Below are 11,373 nucleotides of genomic sequence, written 5' to 3'. Positions count from 1 at the left end.
ATGCAATCTGCATATGGCTCTGAACAGGATACAGTATAGCAGCTTCTCTGCTCTGCTGGTCCTAGCCGACAAAGCCCGACTTGTCAGTCCTTCACACTGACTCGATGCTGATCTTCTCCACCTCATAACCCCACAATCAATCGCCAATCTCCTGCCAATCCCTGATATATATACGCCCTCCTAACCCACAGCTTCTCTTCTCCCCTTGGGTTTCCTCTCACAGATAGCCTCACAGCCACATCATCCTGCTTCCTGCAGCACTTATCACGCCCTGCTGAGCCCATCAGGGTGATCACCATCGACCGACCATGACGATCAAGGACTGCGGCGGCCACAAGGGCGGCGTCTCGGCCTGCCAGTGCCACCGCGAGAAGCTCTACCGCAAGCTCTGCGGGGCCGCGCTCGCCTTCGTCCTCCTCGCCCTCTTCGTCATCCTGATCGTCTTCCTCGTCCTCCGCCCCCACAAGCCCCAGTTCTACCTGCAGGACCTCGCCGTCCTCTGCCTCAACGTCACGCCGCCCGCCTCCGCGTACCTCTTCACCACCATGCAGGCCACCGTGGCGGCGCGCAACCCCAACGCCCGCGTCGGCGTCTACTACGACTCCGCCGACGTGTACGCGCAGTACAAGGGCGTGCCCATCACCGTGCCCACGCGCCTCCCCGTCGCCTACCACGGCCACCGCGACCAGTCCGTGTGGTCGCCGTATTTGAGGTCCATGGACAACGTCGAGCTGTCGCCCGAGCTCGCCGTCTCGCTGGCCCAGGACGAGACCGCCGGGTACGTGCTCATCGACATCCGCGTCGAGGGGTTGGTACGGTGGAAGGTGGGCACCAGCTGGATCTCCGGGCATTACCATCTGGAGGTGAACTGCCCCGCGCTCATCAGGGTGAACGAGGGGAAGGGCAGCTACGGCGCCACCACCGGCGGGGGCACCGAGTACTTCCGGTTCCAGCAGGCGGCGGCCTGCAACGTCGACGTGTGACTGGTTTCGAGCTCGTTCGGTTGGTCCAAGTGTCTAGAGGAAATTGATTCTTCGTGTCGGTAGATTCTTGCTTCGTTTTTGTTTCTTTCTCCTCTTTTTGACTCAATTGTACGTCGTTCTTCTCGGCGGAACCGATGATCGGTTACACAAATGAATACCACCCAAGGTCTGAAACTTGGGGTCTGCTCCAGTACAACTCCCCTCCCAAACTCAGTTTGGGCCCGTAAGCCCAAATCCAAACCCATGTCCAATCCCAGTATACACCTACGTATGGGTACCGTGTATTTTTAGTTGTCACCAACAATTCCGCGATCTCCACGTTTAGCCGATTTCCACCTCCACGTTTGTGGATCTGCCGGCCGCTGTCCAGCCGATCTCCATGTTCGCGTCTCCAAATCCTCGCAGACCCCGTCCGGCCGCCCGCCAGCGTCACCTTCGGTCATCTTCCTAACTTCATGGCAGGACAGGCCGGCTACATGTCCGGCGTAGACCCAACACATCTGCTAAGTCCGCCACTTCTCCAGACTATCTTGCATTCGTGGACTGTTGTGCTTAAACATGTACTCTACACTGATGACAATGTGCGTTTGTGTGTGTTTAAGAATTTTCCAATCAATCCCGATGCAATTGTATAAGCACTGGGTTTGGCAGCGTGTGACTGCATCATTTACAGTGTGTTCAACTTGTGTAGCAGCATGAGAGTAGAGATGCAATGTGTATAGTCGCTGCGTAAAACGTTTTTGGACTGTCCATCAATATAAACACAAGGCTGGCCGCCGGGCTTCGTTCTCAACAGCCCAGACTGTCTGGCAAGTGGGTGGCCAGACAGTCCGTCGGACCACTGCGCCGCGGCCGTAAGATTCTGCACACCACCAGGCCACCGTTACTGTACGCCGTCGGCCATCACCACGCCACAATTAATACACGCCACCGTACAACCTGATCGTGCTGGCAATCACCGCTGGCTGTGCCTACTGGCCGGCACGGCGTTGCGTTGCTGTAGCTCCCGCGGCCATGAATGCCATCCCCCGGCAAAGCCACCTTGGATGAGAGGATGACGGCGTGGTACTCGTACTTATACGTACCTTGTACAATTTATTTGGGCCATACGAGTTTTGTACATGGCTACTTATACCCGTTGTGTTTTAATAACGAAGAGGTATCAAGCGATCTCAGCCGTCCTTGTGATTGAGTTTGCTCTGAGTTTGGGGAAGGGGGTTGTACCGGAGCAAATGCCCTGAAACTTCGGTAGCTTTTCTTGTTCGTTAGCAACTTGGTTGGTTCGAGTCTAGCTTGGAGTGGAAGGGAATTTATGGGAGAAAAGGACTGATGTGGAGTGGAAGTGTATATCTCTGAAGCTCATACATAAGGCTTTATTTCTTTCTTTTTTTTCGAAAAGAGGATTTACCCCAGCCTCTGCATCGTGATGATGCACACAGCCTCTGCATAAGGCTTTATTTCTACTGCTCCATTTGACTAAGTAGCTATACATATGCTCATAACCAAGAGTGTCACTGTGTCAGTTTCGTCAGTTCGACACCAAGCTTTCTTTCGGTTTTTCCGATGGAACCAGGCAGAAAGGTTATCGTCTTTGCTTGTGCTTTGAGAGGTACAGATCGAACTTCTCCATCGGACCTCAACTGTTAGCTCAAAGTGTTATTCTGAAGCGACCAAGAATTAAATCTCTGATCACGAAATTCTCCTGCCTATTAATCAGTGTGGTCAGTGTGGTGTCCTATGTACTAGTAGCTTAGTGATGAGTGCACCAATGACAAGGTGTGTGTAGCTGGATTGTGCGCTTGGCTGGAAACCAGGGCTCGTTACAGAAGCCACGCATCATGATCTTGACCCCTCTGCTATATACATGATTTATTTCGTCGACCTCTTGCCACGAATTATATTTCAGCGCGACGACGTACTACATGATTGACCTCATGGTCATTTCATGATTCTTTACAAGATAGGTGTATTCTTCATCACGTCACGCACGGCACGTGTCTTTGCAGGAAAGCCACCAAAGTCATCACGCCACGGCCGCCAACTTGAAATCTGAACTAGCAGGCAGGAGCGGCCCGTGGCTTAATTCTCTGAACCCAGATCAGTTAAAGTCCAGATTTTTCTCACAGGTACTAGTAATGCAGCATTGCTTGTAAATGATGGTACTACTACTACTAGCAGTACTTTGCGTTCGCGCGATTCTACACGATCAGTTAACACGCCCGCGTGCATATGTATGGTTGGTGGATCCCTGGATGCTTTGGTATGTTGGTACCAGATGCTACACGGTGAGGCTGGTTGTGGTAGATGGCAAAGAGAATTGCGGGCAGTGTGTGCTTTCTGAAAACTTTCTGTTGCGAGTCCCTTTCTGCCGCACCAGCACCCTTTGCAATGTCGTTCCGGTGCAGTTGTGATCGATATAATATGACAAGATAGAGATGCTTATAGTTGGCTCCATATGTCCATCCATCCGTCCATGCATGATAATATCGTGCTAGCTATCTACTTGCTCGGACCACATGTATTAGGGGGGCCTTTTCAGTTTTCACCATACCCAAAAATGATGATATGAAAGTGTCAAGCAGTCCAGATAAGAAATTGTTCTGAAGATCAGAACTGGTATTAAAGCTGAGGGCAGCGTGCTATGTTGGACCAAGGGAGAAGAAATGTGCTACTACATGTAGTCGATGCTCGGGTAGATAATAGAGCACTAGAGTGAGGTGCACATCTTTGTACCCCGATGATAAAGCAATCTCAACTCTGACTTTAGCATCTCAGCTGCTTCCTTGAAGTTTCGCTAAAGAACGAGACGATAAAGGAAGGGGGCTGGTTGTTATTCTAAGAGAGGGGCGCCGGACCTAACTTGTTGACGAGGCTTTCACCATTAATTTTGGGGATTACTAGCTAAAGGACACTGTGTAAGAGGGGGCATTTACGAATGATCATGATGATATATGCATGCATGCATTCCAGTTAGCTGAACGTTCCAGCAAAAATGTTTGCTGGCCAAAAGGAATAAGAGAGGGAGTTTATATATACACATCATGTCAGGATTATTTAAAAAAATAAGAGAATAGGATTAAAAGAGGGGTAAATAAAATAAATAAAAATAGCGAGGAAAATAATAAGCGGCAACTCTCTACTAGACTGTAACTATTATCTAAGCTAGATGCCGGCATACTCAAAATGCATACTGGGCCTAGATGCTATTGGGGCCGATTTGGAGCAAAACTAGGAACTTGGCGTAGTAAATTACTTTCGTACGGAGACAGGTTAACTTTAATTAATTCGGTCCTAACGAGTCTACCAATGTTTATGCTGTCGTTTTTAGAGATTCCTGTAGGGGTCAGAAAACGGCTAGATTTTTTTCGATCCAGTTTTTTTTGGCAAACGGATGAGACAAAGAAAAAGTATAGGCTCACAAGGTGGAATATGGTGTGTCGACCTAAAGACCAAGGAGGGTTGGGAATTGAAGTTTTGGAACTAAAAAATAAGTGCTTGCTGAGTAAATGGTTGTTTAAAATTCTTACTGAGGAAGGAATGTGGCAACAACTTATTACTAATAAATACATAAAGAATCAGACCTTAGCACAGGTGGAAGCTAAACCCTCTGACTCACCATTTTGGAAAGGTCTAATGCATGTGAAAGATGATTTTTTTAAAAGAGGAGCTTTTAAATTGGGAAATGGAGAAGACATTCGATTTTGGGAAGATGTCTGGCTTGGCGACACGACCCTAGCGCAGCAGTATCCAGCCTTATATAATATAGTACAAACAACGAATGTTAGAGTGTCCACTGTGTTGGCACAAAATCCACTAAATATCGGGTTTAGAAGGGCGTTTAATGATTATAAATGGAATCAATGGATAAATCTGTGTCAACGACTAATGACGGTACAGTTGACGAATTCACCGGATAAATTTGTTTGGAAACTTAATGAGTCCGGCATCTATTCTGTCAAATCATTGTACCTTGATCTAATGAATGGCCACACTCCGTTTCTACGAAAATACTTGTGGAAGTTGAAGATTCCACTAAAAATTAAAATTTTTATGTGGTTCCTTAACAGTAAAGTGTTGCTCACAAAGGATAATTTGGCGAAACGTAAATGGAAGGGTTGTCACAAATGTTGTTTCTGTAATGAATCAGAAACTATTCATCACTTATTCTTAACTTGCCCTTTCGCTAGAATCATTTGGCGTATCATATTTTGCACATTTAATATACCCCCTCCTGCTAATATTACAAATATGTTTGGAAATTGGCTAAATGGAGTTAAAAAGTTGGATAAGAACAGGATAAGGATTGGCATATCTGCTGTATGTTGGTCGATATGGACAAGTCGGAATGATCTTATTTTTAACAGACAAAAGGGAACAAATTTTTTGCAGGTTATACGACGGGCGGCTTTCTGGATACAACAATGGGCGTTCCTCCTCCCGGAAGATCAGCGGCAAATTATGGATACTGGATGCAACCGTATGCTGACGGTTACTCAGGATTTCTTCTTCCAGGCTACTGGGTGGCGACACACTAGTAGAATTCAGAATGGATAGCTTTGTTTGCTTCTTTTTCTTCCGTTGGTTGATACATGTCTCAACCCTATCGGATCAGTGATGTAAAACTTTTGAACTACAACTGCTTTAAATAAATGAAAGCCGTGTGCATCAATCTGATGCAGAGGCTGGGCTATGCCCCATTTCGAAAAAAAGATGCTATTGGGGCCAACTGCGGCCTATGTTGACCCATCAAAACTATTTCTCAACACTTTGATGGGTCTGCCCACTTATCAAAGCTACGTCCCGTAGCTACCTTTGTTTGTACGGATCGAACCTGCATAGGAATGTAAGTGGTACGCATAATTTTCGCTCCGAATCAGCATTCATATCCATTTTTGAGGATATGGTATGTATTTTTAGAAATCCGCCGGATATAGATACAGACGCGGATAATGATCAAGCGGATATCCGACGGATATGGTAGAGGATATGGTATTTATACTATCCGACGGATACGGATTATCCGGTATTTTTTGCGGATTATCCGGAGTCTACAAAGAGGATCATCCGAGAAAATTACCCCAACCCTAAATATTTAGACAATATAATTAGTTCATCATCCAAAATATGTATGCTATTAGCACACAATTTGCTTTGTTGTATAAAATAGTGTGTACATTTAGCTACATTCTATAATTACAAACATATTTTACAGAAAAAACATAATTCCATTTTTTATGTGTATATTTTCTTAATAATTCGCTTTCGATCCAAGTCCGGTCCGAATCCGCTCCATATCCGTAATCCGATATAATCCGCATCCGAATCCGCATTCGACCATTATCCGCTCCGATCCGAATCCGTTACAAAAATATGGTAAAGGATATGGTAAGAGCAATATCCGATCTGACCCGATCCGCTTACATCCCTAAACCTGCACAATATAGTTTCATGTTTCAGGTCCATTTAAAATTTCTTTATAGTTTTTCTAAGAGGTTAAGAAATAGAAAATATTTAAACTTTAGAAATGCTCAGATTTGAAATATATTCATATTTATAAAAATGTCCATTTTGAGAAATGTTTAGATTTAAAATACTTAGATTTTAAAAATAATTATATTGGTAAAATTAGACCTAAAAGTGCTCATATTTTGAAACTAATTTTGATTATAAGTATCCAACTTTTTAAAATGTTTAGAATTGTAAAAATAACAAAACCAAAAAAAATAAATGAACTCAAATAAGAAAATAAAACATAAACTGGCCAAAAAAATGAATCAGACGAAGACCGAGAAACACCGACAAGGGAAACAACAAGTATGCGGGCAAAAAAGAAAACGAAACTCACCATCGCACGCCCAAAAGGATACATCAAGCTATGTATTCCTGGGTTAGAGAATCGCGGAAAGAAAACCTAGCCACCTTCACTCAACCTCTTCCAAGATTAGTTCCCCTTCCTTTAATATACTAGGTTAGGGTTTTGCTAGTCGTCTTTTTTGTTCGTTTTCACGTCTATGGAGATTGATTTGTCTACAATAAGTGTCCTTCAAACCTTCATTTGATGTCGAGATCTCCTTCCCGGCATCAATGGTAAGTTCACTCATTTAGTTTTGCCCGGTCGAGTAAAGAATTTATTAAAATATGTTTTTCTCCATTATGAATTAATTAACCCGGTTTTGTCTAGATAGACGTCTACACACGGAAAAACGTCTGATATACACATCTCCACTCGGCACAAGCCTCCCGGAGAAAAATAAGCAAAAAAAAACAAGAGACGAGTTTAAAATACGGAAAAATGAGCAAAAAATTGTTGAAAAAAAACGAGAAACAAAAAAAATCCAGGAATAAATGGTCCACTCGTATAAAAACAACAAATGTAGCAATGGGACCGTAAATTTCATGAACTAACCTTGTTCAAGGGATGTGTATTTTCAGGGTATGCTAATAGACACTTACTCATTTTAATTTGGTTTGAATATCATTGTGTTTACAACTGGTGTTGGTTTTCCATTGCTTAGTATCACTGAATCTTGGCAAGGTTTTTTTTTGATGTTCTTGGGTTCATTATGTTTGTTTGGGTATTTATATGACCCGTATTGTAAGTTGTATTTTAAACGTGGAAAACTCTGATTTGTCGTGTCTTCCTTTTAATTGTTGTGTAAGAAACTTTGCATTTTTGTTATGCTATTAATCGGAATGGTGTAGCCTGGCTACAAAAAGATTTGATTGAAAAAATTATTTCTCCATTTTAAATTAATTTGCTCGGTTTTTTTTCTAGATAGGTGTCTACAGTCTACACACTGAAACCCCGTCTAGATATACGCATCTCCACTCGGGCCTAAGCCTCCTAGAAAAAATAAGCCCAAAAAACAAAACAAGAATCGAAAAGACGGGGAAATAAGAAGAAGAAAAACGTGGAAGACAACACGCAAATAGGGCATTTATATAGGATTTCCGGAAATAGGGGCTCCGGGGCCGTTTGATCGTGCTTGCTAGCCCATTCGTCCATGGAGAGCCTTGGACCGTGGCTGCTCTCGTCCCAGCTATGCTGGCAGGCCTGGCCCGGCCAGTCAGACACACGCAACGCCACAAGTCATTTTCAAATGGTCAACAGCAGCGAAAAAATGTCGGTGATACATCATACATGGATTAGTAAACCTAGTTGGTCGTCACGCGGCTTCACGCGACGAATTGACGCCGATTGCTTGCTGAGATGAACACGCAGATATAGCTTTAGCAGAGCGGAGCCGGCGCGGCTGATCAGCTGACCTGACACGACGAGGTTTCCCGTTGACCAGTCAGCAAACCACGTTGCACGATAGAAGAGCGGTTTCTGTTTCTTTTACCCGGACCAACAAAAAAATGTTGCACGGATGGAACGGAACCCTGAACACCTTCACATGTGTTGTGTAAGTAGAGATTGCATCAGATGCTGGAATAGTAGCGAGTCGTTAGTATCCTACTTCTCCTAAGACTAGTCATAGTGAGAAGTAACAAGAGTAGTAACATGCACATGTTACTACTCTATGTTACTACCTTCATAATGGTTAGTAACATCAAATTAGGAGTATCATATATATCTTCATTAATTATAGACTATCAGATCTCGGTAAATGTGATGTTACAAGAATTAACATGTTACTTCATCCTCCTCTCTCCTCATTAACTCACTGCCACATAAGCAAATTTGCTGAGTTGGACACTTAGTTACTAGTGAAGTTACTCCCACTATGAATAGTCTAAATGAGCTGAGGAGTAGCTAGCGCCAGCTTAACGGTAGGTTACCTTGGTAACGAAGCTGACAGCGGCACTCAGTAACGGACCCAAAATTTTCATTAAATTAGACAGTGTTGCTGGTCGAAGGATTAGGTGTACTGTAAGGTCGACAAAAAATTTATCGAAAGATTCATTAAGTTTTCATTAAAATAGACTTTGCTGGGAGAAAGCCGGCCTGGGCACGTGCCCGGACTTTAGAGGCAGTTGGGTTTGCCTATGGCGGCACTCCACTTCGTAGATATTTTGTGAATTCTAGAATTTTCTATTTGGTACACTGATTTGTACTGTATATCTTTTATTTACAAACACCTAAACTAGGCAATCATGTACACCCCTCCATTACATATTAGCTGTCGAAGATTTGAGTGTATCAAAATGTCTAGGTGCATTTAAATCAGCGAAACCTAGTACAGAGTATGAAACAAAGAGACTATTCAAGAACTGCTTTTAACGTAGCTCATTATATTTAGGGAAACTAAAACACATATGCGCACCTACATACTATATTTTGAGTTCATCTAGGTGGCCACATTTAATCTACCAAGACATGCAATTTCGTTCTCTTTTCATCAAGAAAAATACAATTAAACCAAATAATTTAAACAAACAGTGTCTCAAAAAATATAGCCCACATAAGTTTCGTTGTACCACACACTTAGGCTGCAGTGGAATTTCCATATTATATTTTGAGATTACATCGAAAATGATTCTATCTTGAACGGTGTATTACGGTGAAGTTAATTTTTAACCATAATAGAAATCAACAGTTGTTAGGATTATATGTTGATATAGTCGTTTCTAAGTGCAAAAGTTAAAAAGTTTGATATAAATAAATGATTTTTAATATGTTAAATTTCCATGGGCCCACTAATTTAGTAAACCAACATTGTCCATTGTTGTATTTCTTTTAGGATTTACCGCTAGATAACACCTCAGTTTTATTGAGCTAAGAACAACTGTGCTTTATGTGTCTCACTCTTTTAATTATTCAATATTTATCAAGAACAAGTTTTAATTGTCAATATGAAAATGTTTGTTAACTTTTAGAAAAGATTATAATTTGGGTTGTTGGAGAAATGAGAGTTTATTCAAAATGCAACAAGAAATTTGGTCTTCTATAAATATCCAAATGAGGTTGTATGGTTCCTCGCTCATAATAAACTCTTTACAATAAACCCTATGTATATGTTTCTGAAAAAGAAAAGATATTTCTAGGACGAACTTGAAGTGGATTTGGAAATCCAAATACATTTGAAAATAAAAATCTTCTTATGGCAAATGACACATAATGTTGTTTTTTACAAGAGAATGTGAAAATAGAAATTTTCCTATTTGTTCTTGCCGTCGGCAAGTAGAGAATAGGAATAGCCTTTTTTATACGTGTTCTTCTGCTCAAGTTGTCTGATAACTCAAGGGGATGGAAAGTGTTACGCGACAGTCGATGATTATAGGGTAAAGAATTGTAGAGTTACGCGCACATCTTGTAATACGCCCATGATAAAGCCATCTTAACTCTCACATTAGCATGTGAGCTGCTCCCTTTGAGGTTTCACTAAAGATAGAGATAACAGGGGAAGGAGGCTGGCCCTAACTTGTGGACGATATATCTAACCGTGTTGATTTTTATTGTTTATGTTAATGTTGTTTACTAAAATTTGGTTAATCTTTACATAGTTTGATTTAAATTAATTTTATTTTCTTTTCATCTAAGTACACATGTATTACTATGCAGGTTTGCATGTTTTAGAGAATAACTGTGATAAATTAATTTGGAACGGATGGAGTATCAAGCAAGGGTAACAACTATTGCACACACGTCAACACCACGAGTGACCTTCAAAAAGGGAAGAAAAACGCTGAGGCAACACACACACAAAAAAAAACGGTCGTTTTCGGTGACGGCCTATGATAAAAACCTACTAGTAAAGTCGTCACGCGCCTTTGCGCGACAAATGGAAACCGTTCCGCTTGCTTGTCGAGACGAACAGCTGAAATAGCTAGAGCCGGCACACATTAGCTTATCACGCCAAAAGAAAAAACCCAAGAAAAACACAAACACAGAGCGCGTACAGGTGCACCATCTAGCTAACACGTTGACGGTGACATGTGCGCGACCGAACGTTTCAGCCGTGTTCATCTGGGCTGAGATGCGTGCAATGTTGCTTGCCTGTTCGCCGGTCAAACTTAACGAACAAATAATTGATGCAGGCAAGTCAAACAACGTCTTCGTATACGAATAAGTTATGCAGGCAACAAAAAGACTCTTGGAACGGAAGTGACGGTGGGTGTATTGCAGTTCGTACGGTGCACGAACTCCGTAAAAACAAATCGCACGAATGTGCTGAACGGAACCCCTGGTCAGCTGGTGCCTGCCTGACCATGTGCGTGTACAGATTGCGTTGCATACTACTCCGTACACCAAACTCCGTAAAAGAAAACGTTAAGGTGTCATGGACTTTTTTTCTGTACCAACGGTTTTTGTTCTGCCGTGGCCACAGGGTCCGAACACAGAAAGCAGCGAATTAAGCTGTTGGCATATGCTAATTGGTGCTAACGGCCACAGTCGATATAGAAAAAGGCCGTCAGCACAGAAAATCGTTGGCACAGCGATCTCCGC

General features: G+C 42.7%; 1 protein-coding gene across 1 annotated transcript; it reads left to right on the top strand.

The window, feature by feature from the left end:
• LOC127336610 (NDR1/HIN1-like protein 12) lies at positions 1-1,173 on the top strand. The gene has a single exon (XM_051363433.2). It carries the CDS (start codon positions 309-311, stop codon positions 981-983), a length of 675 nt encoding a protein of 224 aa, XP_051219393.1. The 5' UTR covers positions 1-308; the 3' UTR covers positions 984-1,173.
• The last annotated feature ends 10,200 nt before the right edge of the window (positions 1,174-11,373 follow it).

The sequence above is a fragment of the Lolium perenne genome, chromosome 2 (genome assembly GCF_019359855.2).
Source record: "Lolium perenne isolate Kyuss_39 chromosome 2, Kyuss_2.0, whole genome shotgun sequence".
NCBI classification, from domain to species: domain Eukaryota; kingdom Viridiplantae; phylum Streptophyta; class Magnoliopsida; order Poales; family Poaceae; genus Lolium; species Lolium perenne.
The sequence above is the reverse complement of the archived record's forward strand: the minus strand, read 5'-3'. Positions and strand labels throughout refer to the sequence as shown.

Coding starts and splice junctions, on each gene's coding strand:
- LOC127336610 (XM_051363433.2), top strand. CDS start 309: ATGACGATCAAGGACTGCGGCGGCCACAAGGGCGGCGTCTCGGCCTGC.